The following is a 23,013-nucleotide window of genomic DNA, read 5'->3' on the forward strand; positions in this document are numbered from 1 at the left end:
GACTCTAAAGAACTGAAACAGCACTTTATGGATCACTCTGCTTATACCTCATCTGTTATTTGTACCTTTCTATGAAAAATCTTTTACTCATCTGTCGTTTAGGGTTTTTTGGTTTTTTTTTTAATTTCTCTATTGCCTAATTTATTCTGTTTTTTTAATATATAAAAAAAGGGAGAAAAACGAGCCTTTCATAATCCCCTTTGACTTCATTATTATAGTAATTAAATATATAAATTACAATAAAGTTTGAGTGACTACATTTCTATAATTTACTCGTGTTTGAAAGTCTCTGTTGCACTGGAATTAATAAATGGGGCAATTTTCAATTTAAAAACAAACAAAACAACTACTCACATGCAATAATCTAAGTTTTGTTGTATATTACAATTGGCCTCAGAAACAAAGTCTTAGTTTTCAGTTTGCAGCGATTATATATATATAAAACCAGAAAAAAAACTACATACATAACAATTCTATTTTTTTTTATTAATTTTATTTTATTTAAGTAGGCACATCTGCACATTTGGCACCTTTAGATACAAAGAGTTCTGTAGTCAGTGACGTCAGCTGCTGCTTCATGGGGGGAAAAATCTGCTGTAAGTTTTTTGTTTCAATGATGAAAAAATGTTGCTATTAAAAAAAATGCTGTAAAGAGTTGGAGACTTGGAGTGAATACTTACAGTGAGCTTTAAACACAGTTGTGTAGGTGGAGATCTCCACCTAGTGTTCAGTTTATGCAGTCAGCAGCTGCTTGGATCACATGGGCTTGGACTGTAATATTGAATGCAGGTCCTGGTTATGCAGCAATCTTTTGATGCACCAATAAAATAAATTAAAATTTAAAAATCTTTCGCACATCTACACAAATATATTTAAACAAACAGATATTGAAAACGTGTAGCGAGTTGTATTCATTAAAAACTACATGCTTCGATTCTGGTGTTGGTCTTCAGGGACTGTCATGGTTGAATATTAAAAAAGTTTTTGCATATTTTTCATTAAAAAATAATGTACATGAAATTTTGGGCCACAGGGCCTAAATAAATACAACTAAATAGAATAACTATAAATTAATAAAACACAGTTCAAGAAAGTTTAAAAACTCTTGCACATTTTTATTGGAATGAAAACAGTCATGCTACACATTCATCGACAGCAAAACTACAGAGAAAGTGCTGTTGTCACTCCGAACATAATGCCCGGTAAGATGAGATGATTAATACCTTATTGCTGAATTCATTTCAGTTTTAGAAACAGAGACAGCTCACAGTATTCACTACCTATTTACCGCTACTCAAATATAGCATAACAAATCAAATAAACATAAAAAATATAATAGAATCATAATAAATATTCATTAGTGTTCCGAGGTTACAGTAAAACAGAGCAGCTAATGCTGTAAACAACATGTTAAAAAAAAAAAAAGAGGAACAGGAGTGGGCAAGCAAAGTCTCTCAACAAGTCACGAAACTGGCACTCTGGTTTCAGAGGATCTAATCCTTTAAATTTGGTGAAGAGTGAAGTTCCACCTCTGATCTCAGTACCTTTGGACCAGATTTGTGTATTAGTCTATACTTGTGAAACAGCAGGTAAATGCAGACATTATTCTGATACAGAGGTCACATTCTCAGGCTTTTGATGATACAACTGCCATTATGTCAGTATGTAAAATAGAAATCTATATGCATTGTCATTCCAGTGTTCCAGTGGAGCTAATCCACTCCTCCAGTGAATTAGCTTTAAACACACATAGGTACCTTTAATGCCTAGAGATCCCACACCTTTCAGTAGTAAAATGCAATTGTTCTAGTGCAAGTCTAACCAGATTATTAACAAAAGACAATCAAATGAAAGTATTCTTGCTTGTCATTACACAATGCCATGACATAACACTAATTTGCAATGCAGCCGATGTTAACAGAAATAAAAACATTAAACAACAAGATTCGCCATGCGTGACTAAAATGTAATCACAGTAAAATAAAAGCAAGCTACTTAGTCACTTGGTGTATGCAAGGCAACACAGCTGAGGTCAGTAATGTGTGTTAATTGAAAGAAAATGTCGTACATTACACTGACCACATGGGGGCAGACTAAGACAGGGAGACAGTACTGTCGGATTACTGTAGTCTGGCACAGTCACATGATTTTTTTTTTTTTATTAATATGTAGTGTTGTCACTATCAAATAAATAGAAAGCATATGTGCACCTGCACCACACACACTCACACATGCACACTCACACATGCACACTTACTCGTGCTAGAGCAGTGCATGGCTAAAAAGCGAGGAGTGATCAACTTTCACCCTGTAAAGGTGAAGTAGCTTCCCTGGTCCTACAAAAGAAGAAGGAGAAGAGGTGGGGAATTTGTGCTCTTTGTCTTCATCTCCAGGACTCCCAGGATACTGGCCGCATTAGTCACACAGTCAATAAAAGTTTGGTCAGTTCAATTAACAAATAAAATCCTGTGGAGGTCTCATAGTTTACTTCGCTTGAGTCTCTACGTACTACGTACCGCTGGTTGAAGTTTTATGAAGGTTAGGAGGCAGAAAAGAAGCCTTGAGTCCAGTTTTGCTTCTATATGTCTCTACTGCCTTTGTTATGACCTTTTATTGCCAGGGGTCACCCAGGGGCATCTTAGGAACCTGAATGTGCATTTCCACAGGGCGATCAGGTGGATGGTCCCTCCTGTAGGTGACAGTCTTCTCATTGGTTGTAGGAATGTATGACAGATCCTGGTGGGGAAGGGGAGGGGGGGGGGGGCAACAGAAATATGCAGTCAGTAATATTGGAGTCTGAGATGAACACAGATGCTCACTTCAGAAGACTTCTTCACTATTAGTCCAAAATACTACATACTACGGTTCCCATAATGCTATACAAGTTGCTTTTTTTCCCCCACATGACTCCTACATGTCATGTGTGACAGATGTTTCCGTGGTTACAGCTTGTGAGTGTTCATATTAGTGGAGAACTCAAAGTGTTAGTCTGTTTAATTGTGATTTATTTCTGGTAAAGATTTGTTGGTAAAGCCAAGATTATGAGTTAAGGGTCATTTTCACAGTCCTTCTGGAGCCTTTACAGGTACACAGAGGATCTTAACCTCTTAACAGCCACCAGGCCACTGGGTTTGTTTAATGTCCTCCCTTTATAGCATTTTCACCTGCTTCAAACACCCACGTGGAAAAGCTTTTAACAGAAACCCTGTGGCTTTATTTGAAATCTAAATGCGTCCCCTATTCACTGAAAGTTCAGCATGTGGCTAAACATGCTAAACTTAACCCTTGGTGGATATTAGGTAGGTAAACTAAAAGTCTATGTGGCCTTTCCCATGACTGCGAAGTGGAGAGTAAGTCTTTGTTACTCAAAAGCAAAACTTCCCCCTGAGAGTAAAATGTCATAAAAAAAAAATCAGCAAAGAACTGTAAATGTTAACCAGACAGATGGTCCTGATTCTTAAACACAATCCATAATCGCCAGTATCATTAAGATGATCTGCAGCAGTGCCATGAACAGGAACCCCCCCACCCCCTAACCAGTAACCGTTGCTAAGAAATTCCCATCTTCCTCTTCTCCAAAGTGCTGTATGTCATTATAAGGTCAGAAAACTGGAAACTGTAGATGTTGAGCTGGGAGTTGGGAGGAAATGTAAAACACAGCTGTACCTCTAAGAGCACACTCACATTCCTCACTGCTGGTTTCAGCTGCTGGTACTACTTCACATAAATATCCTAATGAACCTTTGCTGCTCAGGGCTCCAGGGACACTTTGGCTCTCGTTTAAAATCAGGCAGCACTGAGAAATTCCTCAAGCATATCAGAGAGCTAACCTTTCCAGTGCAATGGTACCCTGCATCTTCAACAGTGCCCCCTGGTGACCACTGCCTCTTCTGCAGCAACAGCCGGGACACGGCCACAACCACCAGCCCGCACAACACGGTCAGGGCGCACACGCTCAAGAAAGTTCTCACCAGCCGGAGGCTGCTGCTGACACAGTCTGTAGACACATACACATAAACACACTCAGTTTTACTGTGGAGAGCTATAACATTGTATTGTTCACTGATGGGGACAAAAGTTTGGAGTATTTTTGATCAAGATCATCTTTGAGCAACATGAGAGTACAGATTAAATAAAACTAAAGGTACAGATTCAGCAATATGAAACTGTGCAGAGCAAATCAGGTATGTTTCAGTGGCTCTAAACCCAGGTGTAGGCTGGGTATGGTATGTTTTGGATGTAAACGTTGGACTTGCATGAATGAATTTGAATAAAAGTTACTAAAAGAGGAAAGATACTGCCCACTGAAAAACAGGGGAGACAAAAAGGCAGTACAAAGCAGAGCTACTCATTTAGATGACATATGACACTCACACAAACACACACAAACACACACACACACACAGAGCTCGCTCGGCGGCAGCTGTACCAGTATTGCGGTACTGAACAGTCAGCTGGCTGTGTATCTGCTGGGGAGCATGTGTGGATGACGGGCTGATTGCTCGACACAAAGAGCCCAAAGATTGCTCTGACATTTTGTAACAGAGTTACCATAGAGACCTGGCTCCTGCTGCACCCGGGAGGAGTGGGTGTGAGCAGGAAGAGAGTGTCCCGTTGGGTGTGTGGGGGGGGGGATGCACAATGAGCAGTGCTGTTCCAAAAATTGGAAAAGGGTGGGGTGTAAGGGTGGCGGGGTGATCTGTAACACTTAGATGTGCAATAATAATGTGTGTGTGAAACTGAGGGCAAATGTGAAGTGTGAGTTTAAAATTGTGTGTTTGTGTGTATGTGTGTGTGCGTGAGGAGGTGTGTGTGTGTCTGTGTGTGTGTGTGTGTGTGTGTGTGGATGATTGAAAAGAAAAAAATCCAGAAAGTGAGATGGAAACTGAGGGGAAATCTAAATTACAGCTGTAACACTGACAGCAGGCTTGCTGACTCAAATACACCAGGGTGCAGTAGTGCAGCAGTGGTATCAACGGATATGACCCCAAGTTAAAGTGTGTGTGTGTATGTGTGTGTGTGAGTTTTGACTTTATACCTGGTCTTGTACTAATAAGGAGCTGAGCCTGACCAGACTTCGAGCTGGTCTGAAAGCGATAGCTGTTGCGACAGCTGTCGTTACTGATGTACATGCAGTGAATCCACGTCTCCCCTGCTTGACCTGAAAATACAGTCAGAGAGAGAGGGAGCAGTGAGACCCAGACATAGATCCAAGATCCAGAACAAATCCTGGAGGGTTAGTTTAAACAAAAAAATTGATCAGAGTATTGCTGCTGCAGAGCTGCTCTGTTTTAAAGCTCCTCTTGTTTCAATTAAATTGAATACAGGTTTGTTTATATAGTGCCAAATCACACAACAACAGTCGCCTCAAGGTGCTTTACACGGTACCCTACAGAATTCTGCAGAAAACCCCAGCAATCAATTGACCTGCCTGTGAGCGAGCACTTTGTGGTAGGAAGGAAAAACTCCCTTTTAACAGGAAGAAACCTCCAGCAGAACCAGGCATAGGGAGGAGCGGCCATCTGCCTTGATGGGTGGGGGTTGTGAAGGGAAAGAGAAGAGAAGAAACAGAAGCAAAAAGAAAAAGAGAGCATAGGGAGACAAAACACAGACTAAGGGAGAGAGAAGACACAAATTTGATGAATTTAATGCTGCTGCAGTGGTATATAAACACATGGGGAGTGAAAAGAAGAGAGTGGAGAAGAAGTGCTCAGTGCATAACAATGTATGACATGAAGGCAACCTTATTTTAGTAAAACCAAATTAAGTAATTGAAGATCTGTGTGCAACGAGAATCTGACTATACAAATCCTCTCAGTAATCTGGGGTCTTGATTTTCGAATAGTGTCCAACTGTTAGACATAGCATTTGGAAGCTAAAGAAACTGATTTTTTAGGAGTCAGTGGAGAACAAAACTGAGCTAAAAGGACAGTGAATAGTAGGCTTACACTCATCAGATGGTCAGAAATGCAACTCTAACTGTATATGAAAAATAATGTGATGTAGAGGCAGTCTTTTTAGTGGCCAGCAGGGGGTGGCATCTCTGGTTGCAAAACGAGGTCAGGATACATAGTTCTCTATGGGAAACCCAACTTTCCACTTCTTTTATGACTTCAGCAAATGCTTGCCTTGTGAGTTTATGGCCTCTGAAGACAGTTTTAAGTCATACTTAATAAAACATGGTGTTCTTTTTTCATTTCATTCATTTTCAATGATTGTATTATTTAAGGTATAATAGGTGTTAAAACAGGATATGGTTTAGTTCGGGGCTATCTTGTGATTGACATGTTGCTATCATGCAGTATGCTCAGCTCTCAGTGAAATCCATCTGTCGCTCTGTTTCCAAATAACCAAATGGCTTTGGCTCAAAAATGCAGGCAATAAACTGCCAACATGTGCAACAGCACATCGCGTAACTTGTCAATGTCGCATTTATAGATTGCCAAATTTACCAAAAAAAGATGAATACAAGTAGCTCTAAGGGTTGCCTGTCAAATAGTAAATGCAAAGTAATATATTTCAAACCCAAGAGCAAATTCAAACTGAGCCAAGGCTTTTATTAAAATCAGCTAAATCTATCATAGCTTCAATTAAAGAAAAAAAAAACTTTTTTAGTGTCCACAAAACTACAAATATGTAAACCTGAACCTGGAGGTTTGTTCCTGTTAAAGGGGAGTTTTTCTTTCCCGCTGTCGCCAAGTGCTCGCTCATATGGGGTCATATGATGGGTTTTTCTCTCTATTATTTACTTTGAGGCAACAGTTGTTGTGATTTGGCGCGATATAAATAAAATTGAATTGAATCACACCAGCTCTACCTGACACATCATCCATGTAGCCGACCAGCGGTGCACAGGTGTGGTTGCACTGTCCCGCCTCTTTCTGGGTCAGACCATGAGAAAGGTGGCAGCCCACACACGTCCTAAGAGGCAAAGCAACACAAACAGAAATAACAAATCATTACAGTTTCAACTTCAAGCATACAGCTCAATCTGTCAGAGCTCCCATCGTGCTTTGTGGTACCAAATATAAGTCGCTAATTACCAGTATGATTGGCAGGTGCTTTGGCATGCAGGGCAACGCTCGCAGAAGTCTCCGGAGTGTTGGGGGTCGTCGCACACACACTTACCACACACACACTTCCCTCTCCCGCTGCAAAGCAAGCCATTTGATGACTGGCAGGTTGCTGTGGAGACGGGACAGTTGCAGCTATCGCCTGTCCATCCATCCTCACACACACATTCACCTAGCACACACACACCCCGACCTGAGAGACAAGAGAGAGATGAGAGGAAAAGGCATTAGAGAAATTAACAAAGAAAAATCGTGCACGCATCATCTTGACATTTGCAGTATCACTATGAACTAATTTTCAGAACTGTGCCCCGCTTACTTCCACACAACAGCCCTCCTTCGTAAGGGCAGGAGAAGTCGTCTAATTCGCAGTATTTCCCGTACACTGCACCGAGCCTGCTCTGCTCACAAACACACTTCCCACATTCGCACACTCCGCGGCCACTGCAGACCACATCAGACCCATCTGCTTTGCAGTTCTTGTTTGAATCCGAGTCCTTAATCATCCCGTAGTTCGGCCTCTCCTCCTGATTGTTGCCATTTTGGGTCTGTTTGCATGGTGACGCGTTGGCATCACGGCATTGTCCCGCCGGTCCACATGTGCACTGACATTTAGAGCGGATCCTCACAACAGTGGATTCGTTGTAACCAACGGGACGGACCATGACTGTCACATCTTCATCTTTACCGTCATCAGGACAGGAGTGCTGGCCAATTGTGATATTGAAGTAGACCTGCGTAAAACAAATATGTTTATAAAGAGCAGCAGGGGATGTTGAAAGAGGGATAGAGCTGTATATTTATATGGATGGCAAGGTCGGTTGGTCATCTGGTGCACCACCATGCCCGAGTTCAAAAAGAACTACTGTAATATTTTATGCTATGAATCTCACCGATTTAGTGATAGAGTGTCTTGTTTCCCTAGCAACAGCAGGTAGAAATTCCAGTTTCTTCACTACTTTTGTTCACGACTAAATGACCACATCTCATGCCATCCTCATTAGTTAACACGCTAAACTCAGGCCCTCAGTATTGTCCTTGTGAGCATGCTGACATAGACATTTACATCAGAGAGTCTATCTTAAACGTCCTCTACACTTCCACAGCGATGTGGATTATTCAGAAATCATTTTTCTGCACCAAACTGAGACTGTAAATCTAAAAGGTGTGAATAAGCCAAATCTCGCTGCATGATTACAGAAATCCGTAACAGCTCAAACAGTTGGATAGGAAAATGGATTCTTAGGCTGAATTTGAACAATTATTCTGTTGGCTGATGTGGAAAGTTGTGCATGCCAAAGCTTTGAGTTCACAGTCAGCCTTTCTATTGATTTTTATCTCCATTCTGGTAATTGTTTCCATAATTCGTCTCTAATCCACCCACAGATTAAAAGGCCTGAGTTTCTTTGTAGAGTGGAGTAACTCTGTAGAGCAGTGATTTAGTATGCCGAGGTTCAATAAAAGTTTAGAACCCCAAAATGTGACGAAAGAAGTCTCACAGGAAGCTAAGGGGAGAAAAATCATTTCCAAATGCACTGAAGATGCTATAATTAGTGCCAAAGCAAAGGTCTCTTTGGCTGCTACAGCTGAGCATTTTGTGAGAGTAACCTCTGATAAAGTCATGCTGCTTAAGTAGAAAAATTACCGTGCACAGCTGAGAAATATCAAAAAGTGCTCTCGGCACTGGTGAAGGTTTCTTTTTCTCTGCTGGATAACAGAACAGGTATTAAGGAGTACAAGTCCAATGACCTAATTCTAAATATAAATGTCCTATTTGTTTGTATCGAGGCTCTCATGTTAGGCGAGGTAAGGATTTCTGGAGGAAAAGGTCGCGAAATCACATGGAAATGTTTTCCTCTTAAATACAGCCCGTGTAATCCGCTCAGCTCGGATTATTTACCAAATCTTCTCTGTCACGTAAAGCTCTCAGCGCGAGGGCGTTTGTGTATTTCAGGGTAATCTGATACAACTAATATATGCCTTGTGACATCTCTGGTGGCTCTGACGCTGCTGGGTGTTTACCGTCTGGTCGGGCTGCACCCCTGTGCAACTGTGCTCTGCAGCAGTGGATCCATCGGGGCAGAGAGGAGTTACAGACACCCAGTACCTGCTGACCGCCTTGTCCTCCACCGACACGGACACCACCACCTCTGATAACAACCTCTGGGCACATCAAAAACAGAGAGACAAGCAGCATTACACTGAGAGCCTGATATAAAGAAACTTATTATAGCTTACTGTGCTGACTACAAAGCAATGTAAGTTAAGATAAAAGGGAATGCTGGGGACAGCTTGAAATTTTAATGAACGTAATCTGTGTGTGTGAACAGCAATGACGAAAGAAAGGGGGGAAAAAGAGGCTCATTAATTAAAGTTGTCACATGTTGCCTGAAAGCCCTTACTGTCGCCCTCTCTTTCTTCCTGAAATACAGGGATTTATGGGAACAAGGAGGTGGGGCCGAAAATAGCATCTTTGTGTTCCTCTCTGATTAGGACACATGGTTTCTGTGGGGATCTGATAGCCATTATAATGCCAGCTTCTGTTCAGGCGGCGCTGTTTGTGTATGTGTGTGTGTTTCTGCACGTATGCGTGGCTGCGCACCCGATTTTGTGGATTCGGCAGATTCTCGAAGCAAACAATGGAGCGCTGTGCCTGAGGCAAGATTATACTCTGCCAACTGAATTAACCCCGTGGTGAGTCTCACTCACCCACACACACACATACAAAACCTTAACCTTCCGTAACCTCAAATTCTCGTCCGTGTTGTTTCTTGTTGTTGTTTTTCTTTCTTTAGGCTTTAAGTCTCTCCCCATCATCTATTTTCCCCAAACTTTAGCACTTTAAGTTTGAGATCGTTTAAGATTTTTCTTGCATTCCCCGTTTTCGAACTTTCTGGGGTACACATAAACAGGACGCACTTTTCAAACAGGAAATGCGCTATTACTCAGTCCACATGATTCAACAAGTCAAGGAGAACAACAAAAGTTTGTGTTGCTTCAGCAGACCGGCAGCAAACTTTGTCTCAACATTTCTGAGCCAGGAATGTGTGGGGTTGTGATTCCAGCTCTCACAGTGCTGCTCTTCTCATCTCTCCCACCTTTCACTTGTCCCCGTCTTTGTCCAAAGAATGAATAAGATGCTACAAAGAGGACAAAGAGCCTACGAGGGGAGGTGTAGCTGAGTGCTTTGTACCTTGTATGCATCCACCACCAGATCTATGAGATTCGGAGCCTGGAAGAGGCCTAATTTTCCCAGGTAGGAGCCAGGTAGCAGATGCATCAGCTCCTGGAAAAGGAAAGGGAGACGAGAGTAGAGAAAAACGTAATGCTTTTAAAAATCTTCCCCTCTCAAATGTGCTCCTGAAATGAGCAAGATATGTTCATGAGTCAGAACTTGAGAATCTGTGGCTGAGTGTATGCCTTCTCAGTATATTACTAAGTGCACGTGTAGGGGCACATTACCTCATACCACTGGTATTGCTGCTTTTCCACAGCAAAGATGGAGTAGATATGGTTTTCAAGGAGCTTATCAGACAACTGACCCAAACTGGGATGGTCCTGAAAAGCAAAGTAAACCTCCTGTCACCTCAAAGCCTGTAGTAATTCATCTGGTCCACATTAAAGTGAGATTATGTGAGCTTAAAGTTTGATGCTTTAGCTTTGTAAGTTTCCTCACCATCCTGGTGCTGCCTTTGTAGACGTTGTCCTCCAGGTGACACAGGCCATCGTGTGGCACGACGATCCCTGCCAGCCGGCTATCCAGGGCGAGGTGAGAAGGCTGGTCGGTCATCAGGAGCAACAGACGCTTTGCCTCTGGTCTCCAACCAACAGCCCTCTAAAAGACATGGAGAAAGAAGGCAACATGCAATGTTATTTTTGGCCATTAATTTAGCAAAACTTACATATTTTCATCCTAATACCAAAAAAATTCAAACACAAGCAGAGATCTATTGAACGTCTCTGCAGCCTGTTTTTGCAGAGTGGTTTTTGTTATTCCTTTAAATCATGAGTTATTGACATTCATACAGAGTGATGTGGAAAAATGTGCATGCTTCACATTTTAAGGATTTACAAGTATGGGAAAAAATGCAAGCCGAAACATTTTACACATGTGAACTGGATTATTTTCCGTGATGATCAGGCTTTTCTGTAATGTCCAATTAAATTAAGAACCGGGTGTCTCGATTTTTATGTCTGTGACTCATACAGTGACTCCTTTCTCTCAGCGTGAGAAAATGGGCCAGTGTGCACGTGTGTGTGTATTTAGGGAAACCTAGTGAGCTTATAAGTAGGCCTGGCATAATGGAGAGTCTATTTCTAGACTGATGACCACCGTGGTGTTTCCCTCCAAGATGGTTACTCAGGGGCCCCCTGCATGGTGTGACACATAACCCCCGCAGAAGCTATAATGTAAGCAACTGTGAATCTGAGTGTGTGTGTCTGCCATACCCAACATGTGGAGTCAATACTTAGCAGGATTCCTGTGGCAATATGCATTGCTTTCAGGGTGCCACTATTCTTCCAGAAAACAGTAAACGCTTCTTTTAGATTTGCAGATTTAACACCTACTTACAACTAGATAACACCCCTTAGATTTACATATACAGCATCTAATCTACCACTAGGTTGGAATGGAATCAGGGTCAATATAATTTGGCCTTTTAACAAGAATTCACAAAAGAAAATGTTTATGTAAAGTAGAGGAAATTAATCATCCATTCTCTTCTGTTTATTCTTATCAGAGTCGGGAGGGGGGTCTGGAGTCTATGTATCTAGTCTATCTACCATAGGGCGAGAGGCGGGATACACCGTGGACAGGTCGCCAATTCGACACAGGGCTAGATTAATCAACATTAATCAAAAATATTTAAGTATATAATAAATAAGTCACTGCATAAATATTCAAACCTTTTAAAGCAACTGAACTAATTCAACAGAGCTCCAGCCAATTGTAGTTTCACAGTTAATGAAGTGCAGATTACCAATGAATGTGTCTCAAGTGACTGTAGTATAAAGACACCTGTGTGTGAAAGATTCAGTCACAAGTTAATCGGTATTCCTGGCAACAATTACACCATGAGGACAGAAGAACGCTCCAAGCAAGTCGGGGAAAAGATTAGGAAAACTATAGGTCAGCGTACAAGTCACTCAAAATCCCCTGGAGTTCAGTTAAATTCGTCATCACTGGAAGAAATAGCACATGTGTAAATCTGCCTAAAGCAGGCCGTCCTCACAAACAGTGACTGTGTGAGAAGGACACCAGTAAGGTGGGGGCCACGAAGACACCTATGACTACTCTGAAGGAGTTAAAAGCTTCAGCACCTGAGATGTTGCTCAGGCTTTATGGAAGAGAGGGGGGAAGAGATATCTCTACTGACGTTCATCTAAAAGCATGTGGGAGTCTGGGGTCTCTAGTCTGATGAGACCAAAATCAACTTTTTAAATCATCACACTAGACACTTTGTTAAGGTAGCAACAGACATTCTATATATTTTGCCAAACACACCATCTCTGGCAAAACATAAAATGAAAACAGCAATGACAGATAAATCCTGAAAGACCATCTGATTCAGTCTCCAAGAGAATTCCAACCTAATACAATGAAGCGAAGCATTCAGGCACGAGCTAGATGGAAATGGTTTAAAGTCAACAAGGTGAGTGTTTTGGAGTGGTTGAATCGAAGCCCAGAGCTCAAGCCAATGTAGAATTTGTTGTTGGACTTGAAAAGCACTGTTCATGCCTGACCCTGTGCAACCTGACAGAGCTTGAGGAGTTTTGCAAAGAGGAGTGGTGTACAATTGCAGTGTCCAGATGTGCAACCATGACTCAGACCTATCCACACAGACTCAGTGCTGTGATATGGGCTCAAAATGTGGTCATAAATATTTTGTACTTGTAAATCAGTTTTGTACTTGTAAATCAGTTTTGTACTTGTAAATCAGAATTTGTATGTGTAAAAAAGATTTGTGTGTGTGTAAAAAAGATTTGTATGTGTAAAAAGAATTTGTGTGTGCGTAAAAAAGATTTGTATGTGTAAAAAAGATTTGTGTATGTGTAAAAAGAATTTGTGTGTGGACTTAGCCAAAAAAACCCTGCAAGTTACAAGTACGAATTTTGACCCTATTTTTCTTCCTTTCATCTGATTGGTCAATGTCATGTCAATCACAAATGTAACAATCCAATCAGAGAACAGATGGGTTTGGCTGTCGGAGGGGCGCTTTTTTTGAACTGCAGGTCCTTGAAGGGAATAAATGCCCTTTTACATGCCAACCCAGCGTTTTCCTTCATCACCATGAAGGAAAACAGTCTGTGGTCGTCCGAGTTTGGTGATTTTTGTGTCACAGGTCTACGTGCTTAATACAGGGACTTCCACAGCCTTTTCAACAGCGCTGCGGACCGCGGGGGGGGGGGGGGGGGGCGGGGTTTTGGAAATGACAGTCTTCATTACAAAGCTTTCTTCGTTATGAATTAGCATACATGTTTTTATTGAACATTTGAAGAACTAGCAAAAAAAACAGAAACTCTTGTAGAGGACATAAAGTCAGAGATAGAAACGACAAGGACCCACAGAGCCCAGCAGCCAGCGCAACAAATTCTGGATCCTTTGCTTTTAGTTAGCAGTTAGCATTAGCAGCACATCCTGCGTCCGATGTGAAAGGACTTTTATGCTGCGCAATGTGACTCACAGCAATAGTCCCGGGTCAGCCCTGATTTTGTGTTAAACTAATCCTAAAGTAATAATGGTATTTCTAACCACTGACATACTACAACTTTATCCTTTCAACAGCTGCTGAAAGTTAGGGGACCTAGCTGCTATCGGATATTTATATAGAGATCCTCCAGCTTCAAACTGTATTACCCTTCAAGGACCTGCAGTTCAAAAAAAGCGCCCCTCCGACAGCCAAACCCATCTGTTCTCTGATTGGATTGTTACATTTGTGATTGACATGACATTGACCAATCAGATGAAAGGAAGAAAAATAGGGTCAAAATTCGTACTTGTAACTTGCAGGGTTTTTTTTGGCTAAGTCCACACACAAATCTTTTTTACGCACACACAAATCTTTTTTACACATACAAATCTTTTTTACACACACACACAAATTCTTTTTACACATACAAATCTTTTTTACACACACACAAATCTTTTTTACACATACAAATCTTTTTTACACACACACACAAATTCTTTTTACACATACAAATCCTGATTTACAAGTACAAAACTGATTTACAAGTACAAAATATTTATGACCACATTTTGAGCCCATACTGTGACAGCATCCAAGGTGAATTTACCAAATAATGACTTGAATTAAGATCCAGAAAAACAAAGCTGGAGCTGAGTTCATTCATGATGAGGCAAAGTAAAATTTGTCCTGTGCTCTGACAAATTACACAGCTCTCTGGGCTGAAGAGGAGCTTGTTATTAACACACATTTCAAAAGCCAGAAGTCTCAGTGGTATGTAGTGAGCATTAGGGTAACTTGCACTGTGGAGGCACCATTAATGCTAAACAATATTGACAGGCTATGGAGTGACACATGTGGCCATGTAGATGATGTCGTTTTTAGGGAAGCCTTTGATTATTTCTGCAACCTAAACTAATACATCTGATGGATTATAGCAACAACAATTATGAGAATGCAGGGTTGAGCCGGTACAATTGAGTAAGGGTGGAAAAACTACATTAATTGATCCTGTGCTGTTAAAACACATCACTATACGTCACTAACAGCCTCTGAGGGAGTTTTATATGCATTCATGTATGTATTCATGTACGCAAACTACATATGAACAAATGCCCACCTTGCAGACTGCAGCTTGCAGCATGGCATCTAGTCCTCCTTCAGGTGTGTCCATGTTACCAGAGATGCGCTGGCGCTTGATCACCCGCGTAAACTCGCTCATATTGCTTGTCATGCTAAGGACATGGTGGAAGCCGTGGGCTGGTCGACAGCGTATTTCAAAATCACTTGTGAGAGACAAAAAATAAATTAATTAATTAAAAAATGAGGTCCTGTTTGCAAGATTTGGAACTGCAGAGCTATTTGCTATGTGCTCAGCTTATCCTGATGACAATGTTGCCCCAAGCAACTAAAAAGCTAAATTATGTATTATGTATCTTTGTATATATTTTTTACATGATCACTGAAATGATGACACCCCTCTTCTAGTGTATCATTGTATCTGCCAACTCTAGCTAACAAATGATCTTACCTGCAGGGATTGTGGATCTTCGAAGGATGAACGTTGATGTAAGGAGAAACGGGCTTGTCCACAAATGAGCCAAAACCCAGCCAAAGGTCTGAGGAGTGCTCCGTCATACGAAGGGACAGAGCTACACCCACTGTCTTCAGCTGTGCCGCACGCAGAAAGCAGGTTGGAGAGGTAGAACAAGGACAGGTAAAGAGCAGCAGGCGAGAAGAGAAGAGCAAAAGAAGGAGTCATGCAAGAGGATATAAAATAAGATTTGGAAGATGATCCAGAATAAATCAGGCACAATAGACAAAAAAGAAGCTTATTTACTTCCCATTTCCTCTGCTTCATTTAAAAAAAAAGTTTAATCTGTAGTAGTTATAAAGTCAGTGTCCATCTCACTGGGCCTACTTACTGTTTATAGATCCTGGTGAGACTTCTCATTTATGCAAGCCTTGACTTAATTATGTTTTTACACAGCAAATAGTCCTTGCAGCTCTATTTATATATAGAACCTTCGAGAAGAAGGCGTGGAACAAATCCTCACTGACTCACTGAGCAGCAGAGTGACAGACGAGCATTTTCACACCTACTTGATCAAGGTTTTCCTGCATAGAAGCCGATACATCCACCAGGTAGTACAGGTCCACGGGATAACGCTCCAGCTGCTTCACCGACACTACGAAACTGGCTGCTGAACCTAGAAACAAACACACACACACAACATAAACTGCAATGAGCAAAAGTTCAAAAACACTGCATGGTGCACTGCAGCACCAGCATCTCTGTGAAGCAGAGATGCAGTGAAACATTTGTTAGGTAGAGGTTGGCTGAACTGTCCAGACTGCAAGGCATCTTCCCTTTACTCTCACTTTCCTGCTCATCTATATATATATATGTAATTACGAGGAAGGACAGCGATTTCAATGGAAGGGGACTCACTGCACTGCTATTCGCAGCAGCTAAACAAGCTACTATAAACTCAGATTACAACACACACACAAACACTCACACTTGGACTGTGGCTTCATTTAGTGCTTAGGGCACCATTTCTCCACAATAATGTCTTTATTATAGTTTTTTTTCCTGAAGGCTTAAACATTAACAGTGATTCTTGAAGCACCCATCTTGGAAAGTGTTAACACTTTTAGCCAGTGGAAATTTGAACACCCACCGCTTGGTGCTGTATGCTCCCATACGGCGCTGCAGGCATTACTCGCTGTGCTGCTGAGCTACTAAATACAGCACCGCATGTGATGTGGATGAGGTCTTATGGCCTGATCCTTACAGAAGGTGAGATTTTTCCCATTTTTTTGTTCCTTTTCTTTCCCGCAAGAATGTTCTTATTTTCTGATATTGCACTGGTGTTCAGCACATTCACAAACTGCCCTGCTGGGCACACAAAATAATCAAAAACCACAAGTGCTGGTCATTTACACTATCGCTGCAATGGTGTGTTGTCTGCATACTGAACACATTATTAAGAGAGTCTGATCGTTTTACTCCCAACCCAAGTTATCACGTCATCTACCTGGTCTGAGGGTGATGCTGATGTCTCTTGGGGAAACTTGTGTGCTGCTGATGGTGGCGTTGACCTCCACCGTAACCTCTGACTGCTCCATGAACTCCAGTGCACAGCCCCTCCTGAGCAGGTTAACTGGCAAGTCACAGCGCTGACTTAGCCCCGCCCCATCTAGAAAGTCCTACAGGTGAAAACATAAAGCTCAAAATGGTCAGTTTGCCCTTCATTCAAAATATGCTGGTTTTAAAATCCAACCCTGTTTCTAAAACAAGTTAGGATGATGTAAGGAAGAGAGCTTCCTTACTAGTATAATTTGTATTGTCGTAACTTGCACAGCACTTTAGAAGCACCTTTGCACTTTATTAAAAGCACTTTATTGAGCACCGCACTTTAAGGATAGACTTGCACATCAATAACCATTTGTACACAAGAGGTTTAATTATTTATTGAATATTTATTGAGTTATTTAATAATTAGCAGGTGGCCTTTTGTTCTAGGTCCTGCACAGCTGCTCCTCACTGAGAAGTGTGGTGGTTGTCTGTGAGGAAAGGTTGTTACTGGGAGCAAATAAGGTCTACTGCCAAGTAAAACTTAGGCAAGTGTGTGTGTTTAAAGTCTACAGGTAAAAAGGTTGGTGCAAAGATCTTTTCTGTGTCCTCTCCAGGGTGTTTGGGCAAATGTTTCCCCAGTGGTCCGGACACCATTTAAAGGTTCCAGGAGAGGCCATGGGTTAACGAGGTGTGAGAAATCTCTATACATGGGTTTTGGGTGTTTTTTTAATAGGGTGAGATATAACATATTTAATTATCAGACAATGGTAAAATATGTGTATTTATTGATTCAAATTGTGTATTGTATAGAGATGGTGGACTGCTAGAATTTGGTAAACTCACCTGAGAGTAAATAATGGTTTAGTCCTAAACAGCTGAGAGTATTAAAGGCTGCCATTTTTCATTAGACAAGAGATTGTCGTTGCTGTTGGAAAGCTTGATCTACCATTAACTGTCATGGCGTTAGATACATGTGGGCAAATAAACGCCTCTTGCTTGCACCATACTTTGTCTCAGTCTTCACCTTCACTGTAAATTCATCTGCAAAAGCTTTGTCACAGATGATGTGGGAATGGACGGATGAGCAAATAATTTCAACGTGTCCTTGAAAACAGCAAAAACATAATACAACCTGAAATGTCATTGTTTTTCTTCCAAAAAGCAAATTCACTTCCAACAAAACGCTAACAACACTGTAAGTAAAAATGTCTCCAAAAGGTGACAGAATACTCTTTTGGCATTATCTTGTCGAATTAAGCAAAGCCTTCTTTTATTAAACAACAATGGGAGCATATGTGACTTCAAAGCCTGTAATATTGAATATTAATGGTGCCTTTGCACATGTAAGTCACTCACGCCATGTGCACTAATGAATACAAATAACAGATGGCGGATGTTGAGATGGTCTCTCTCTTCTTCAGCCCACGGGAGGCGGCGTCCTTGATTTCCAAAAGGACTTTTGTTTGGTCAATTTTGCACCCTTCTAAATGAGCTTGGTCCCACCCATTGCAACTGTATTTCTGCATCTTGTGTATATCCTTTTTTTCTCCTCTTCATTGTGGGGATAAGTGTGCATAGAATGACCGTCTGTTTGTTGGCTGACGTTGGTTTTAAAAGTGCTCCAAAAGCCATTCAGTGATTTCCACTGTGTAATTGAGTGCTGCCTGAGGGCAACAAATAAAGGCCGTTCAATGCTGGATTTCAGCCTTTCTTTCCAATTTGTTTTCACAGATTTCTCTGGATTCTACATTATTTTATATACTGCAAATAATAAAAGGTAATAATGGCTTTAGAGTGCTGTTAAAGACGTACTGCCCTTTATCAAAATTGCGTAGGATATGTTCCCCAGTTAGTTGCCTTTTCAGGTTTAAAACACATTTTATCACCCTCTAAATAAAAAATATATATCTTGCTGGTTACAAGTTCAAATGAAGTGTATGTTTCAAAAAACAACATGTTTGAATTTCATCGATTTTATTTAACATTATAAATTTTAATATAGGAGAGCATTTTTTCACATGTACAATATCACAAAAGTCTGTAGGGTATAGCTCACTTGCGATTTTAAACTCTATAAACAGACCATACAAGGAAGCCATGTTTTCGCTGTAATCTCATCTGTATGATGAGCACATCTCCTTCAGCCCGTCTGGAGCAAGAGCGAGAGTAAACAATTTCAAGGTCAGAAGAAAAATTATAGATATTCTCTATACTTGTGCCGACGTCTCCCGCTACATCAATTCAAAAATGTATGCCTAACACTCGGCGTTTAAAGGCTGTAATCTAGTTAATGTTTAACCCATTAGTTAATTTTTTAACCTTTGCTCACTGTGAAGTATGTAGTGAAAGACTCTGCGGTTCGCTTCACACATGCTGCAGACTCCTGCACACTGACAAACATTCAAAAAAAAGGATTTACTTGCAATGCTTCTGGAGCCCTTGGGCAACTTTTGATCCGTTTCTCTTTCCCCTGCGCACCTGCCTGATGTCACAGACGTGCAAAGCCTTCCCTCGTTTATTCCACTCAGGGAAACATGCTATACTGAAACCAGTTTCACAATTAATCAGTGGTTTCATTTTTCATTCTGATTGCTTTCAGTGTGCTTGTATTGATTTTTGATGGAGTTACACCGACATGAGAGCCATGACTGTTTTTGCTATTGGACCCTTGAAATTACTCATCAGTTTCAAGTACCAGGAGGAAGTGCCTGTTTGGATTTACTGGTGTCCGGATTTATTCTCCGTGTATTCCAACACTGAGCGATGGAAATTTGCTCAGTGTTAGTTTGGACAGTTCAAAATCTGATTAGACGCCCGTATTGTCTTCAGATTCTTGATTAAGTTCTCCTAACAGTCAGCTGCCACAACAGCAGAGTGTAACAGTGTCATGCCTTATAGCTTTGGAGAGGCTTAGTGACCTTTGGTACTTAAGTCTGTAGCAAAAACACTCACAAATACAAGGAAGTGGCACAAAAAATCCCCGTAAAATTACACCCCTAAATATGTGTATTTACACTGTAATTAATCTGTCATGGGCCAGACTGAGTTCAGTCATTTTTAAAAAAGCATGAGGGGGAAACAGATAAGGGATGAAAGAGTGAAAATTTAAAAAAAAAACTCCACACAGTTGAGGAAAACTGTGGTCTACAATAGAACCTGAAACTGTAGCGAACTATGTGACCAGGACCTGAACCTGAAACCTGGACTGGATTGAGTGTATTTATGGTGTTCCCTGTGGCTATAATTTGCCCTGTAACAACTCAGAATGCCAAAAAGTTTCAGACTGACTTCCCGGGACTTTCCTTACACAGTCTGTCTCTTCGCTGGACTCTGAATATTAACAGCCAAATGTGAACATGCATATTAACAAGCCCGGCACTGTTTAATACTTATCCAAGCATGGCTCTGTGAGTTTATATGACCTTGTATGTGTGTGTGTGTCTCTGTGTGTGTAGGAGGTAATGTTTGAGGGCTCACGCACACACACCAGTGAACCCAGCCCCACTTGATGATGTCAAGAAGTGTAGGACTTACAGGGTGGGAAAGCACCTGAAGTCTGTAAATGCACACATGCTGACAGTCTGGTCTGGTATTTTCTATCTGTGTGTTGTGACTGGTGTGGCACCAGGAAGCTTTACAGCTCCTCAAGTCTGATTTGGGGTGGGCTCTTTACGAGACAGACCGACACACAGACAGATAGAGGCATGGGCGGAAGCAGCAATACGTGTAAGTGTGTGGAGACTAAACACATGGATGGAAAAGTGGCTCTGTCTCTGCCTTCTGCCTGAGAAAATGTGCATGGAAACATTCACACGGGTAGCCGGCGCAACTCACACGAGTCATAACGCAGGCCGCCGAGCTCTAACGTGCATATTATATTCACATTTGTGGACTGGATCAAAGCTTTGGTTCGTGTCATCTGAGGAATGCTGTCCAATGCCTGCCACGTTTGTCTCTGACACACACAAACACACGTTCATACGCATTCCTACCTCTTTGAAACACCAGGCGCACTGTGGCCCACGGCTGAGGCAGTCTGTACAAGAGGTGACGCCAGGAGACCGACACACGCTGTCACCTGCTCAAGTAAGGGAGGAGGAAAGGTGGAGGAGGCAGCGAGAGAAAAATGATTGCAGGGAAGAAGAAAAAAGATAGGCAAGAGGAGGAGGGAAGAATCTGAGATTAGCATATGAAAGAATGTGTGTGTCAACACTTATTAGCCATGCAGCTGAACCCCTGTGGACATTAGACACTTTTGATGATAGGAGCACCACTTAGCATCTCATAAGAGGCTGTTCAGCACAAATCAGCCACCATCTGGAAGCAGGTACTGGATTTGCTGGAGTGGTAAGCCCCCGTCCAACACCAATACACACATCCATACGACATCTAATCATGAGTCAATCGTTTAGTGAGAATGTGCATATGCAGGGAGTCCATAACTAGGCACTCAAACAGGATATGTCATTCAAGGTTTGCAGAAAAAAATACAGTAAGGATGCAGACTTTACTGAGTGACAAAGAAAGGCTTTTTATAGTGGAATTAATGTTGTACCGTAGTGATTTATCTGCTGGAATCTAATTTTCCAGAGTTATTCCAGGGAGCTTCAGTGAGGTTGTAATGTAGGACAAAAGGAGAAAAGCTGCAGGTCTGAGCATCACTAACAGCGCACTCTCACCCAATTAAAACTCTTGGCCTCTGGCAAAAAAGACTGTGAAGATTAATCATTTAACTTCTAATTTTAAATGTTCGGTAATGTGTTCAACAAAGAGGGCTGGAGTGTTACCTGCTACTGCAGTGAGGCTGTCATTACCTCTCATCAATAACTAGTTTGTAACTCCTCCACATGAGACAAATGCCCATTACGAGTCTTTTACGTGACCTCCTGCAGAGACTACAGATAATGTGGGATGGAGGGGACGCTAATGATCGCTTGACAGTGATAGCTACAAGATGCAGGCTAATTGCTGAGACGGGATGTAATTAGCCCCCAATGAGCCTCCACTCACCGGCACTGAAGGATTCTCCGCTGAAAGCGACCACCAAACAGCAGAGCAGGAGGCACAGACAGGCGCTGTCGTATGTGCGTAGCCAGGAAGTCATATTATTCTGTCCACACCGGGTAGGAGACCGGAGCCAAGCAGCGAGGAGACACGGGAAGCAGAGCTGTACGGCTACTGGAGATGAACCGGGGGAGACCGGACACCGTGCGTTCGCCGGCGCATGAACAATAACCGTGAGTGCTGGCCCAAGCCGCGGGACATCGTGGTTCACCCAAATAGCCCTCTAATCCCGGAGAGGCATTCACATCGACCGGTCAAATCAGCTTACAAGCGCGCTCCCCCGTGAGCCACGAGAGGAGGTGAAGCAATCGGCGGAGTGCGAGTCGCCTCCATCTATTTCCACCCAGCCGCAGGTGTGCGACGCGTCCCCGAGAGCTTCTCACAGCTTCGCCTCACAGCTGATGGTAAAAGTCTCATCCCGGGACAGAGCACACGCCGGAGTTACAAACGGGAGAGCCAATCAGCGCTCAGCCGGCGCGCAACCGACATGCTGAGTGAACATCATACGCCGAGAGCAGGAGAATAACCGTGTTTTAACCACTGCCATGGTAACCACGCCGCTGTACGTACGAGAGCGAGAGCTCAGAAGGGGAGGGGGCGTGTGTGTCCGCGCAGGGGGTGGCTGACAAATAAGGAGAGGAGGAAGAGAGGTGAACAAGGAGGAGTTGCGGTGCGGTGGATTCCGAGTGTAGCGCTGGTGTTTATGTTGTTTCTTAAGAGAACCGTAAGGGAGGCCACTGTGCGCGAGGACCTGCGTGGATGGATGATGGTGTGGGGTAGTTGGGGGGGGGGGGTGGTCAGTAAAAACCAGAGCTCTCGCAGAGGGGTTCACAGGCTGGTGCTACAGGCGGACAGGGGGAGGTGACGGGGTGGGGGTCTGAGTCCATTGTGCGCAGATTCCACTGACATAGAACCTCCTCGCCGGCTGCTTCGCTGAGGAGAGCCAAAAATACTTAGTAAATAACTGAACGTTTTATCCACGAGGAAAACAGCCACGAAGCAAGAAAACACTAGCAACCCAGACCATCTTTGGCATGCTCGTAGGTCCTCAAGGTAAAAAAGAAAGAAAGAAAGAAAGAAAGAAAGAAAGAAAGAAAGAAAGAGA

General features: G+C 42.3%; 1 protein-coding gene across 1 annotated transcript; it reads right to left on the minus strand.

The window, feature by feature from the left end:
- Positions 1-1,094: 1,094 nt before the first annotated feature.
- Positions 1,095-23,012, minus strand: itgb8 (integrin, beta 8). The gene is made up of 16 exons (XM_065471018.1): positions 21,855-23,012; positions 20,837-20,922; positions 16,804-16,975; positions 15,866-15,972; positions 15,294-15,433; positions 14,883-15,048; positions 10,750-10,908; positions 10,536-10,631; positions 10,267-10,359; positions 9,096-9,236; positions 7,393-7,807; positions 7,044-7,266; positions 6,818-6,921; positions 5,039-5,161; positions 3,831-3,997; positions 1,095-2,736 (listed from the first exon to the last, which is right to left on the minus strand). The coding sequence occupies exons 1-16, from the start codon at positions 21,946-21,948 to the stop codon at positions 2,611-2,613; spliced, it is 2,412 nt and encodes an 803-aa protein (XP_065327090.1). The 5' UTR covers positions 21,949-23,012; the 3' UTR covers positions 1,095-2,610.
- Between the last annotated feature and the right edge of the window lies 1 nt (position 23,013).

The sequence above is a fragment of the Pelmatolapia mariae genome, linkage group LG22 (genome assembly GCF_036321145.2).
Source record: "Pelmatolapia mariae isolate MD_Pm_ZW linkage group LG22, Pm_UMD_F_2, whole genome shotgun sequence".
NCBI lineage: Eukaryota > Metazoa > Chordata > Actinopteri > Cichliformes > Cichlidae > Pelmatolapia > Pelmatolapia mariae.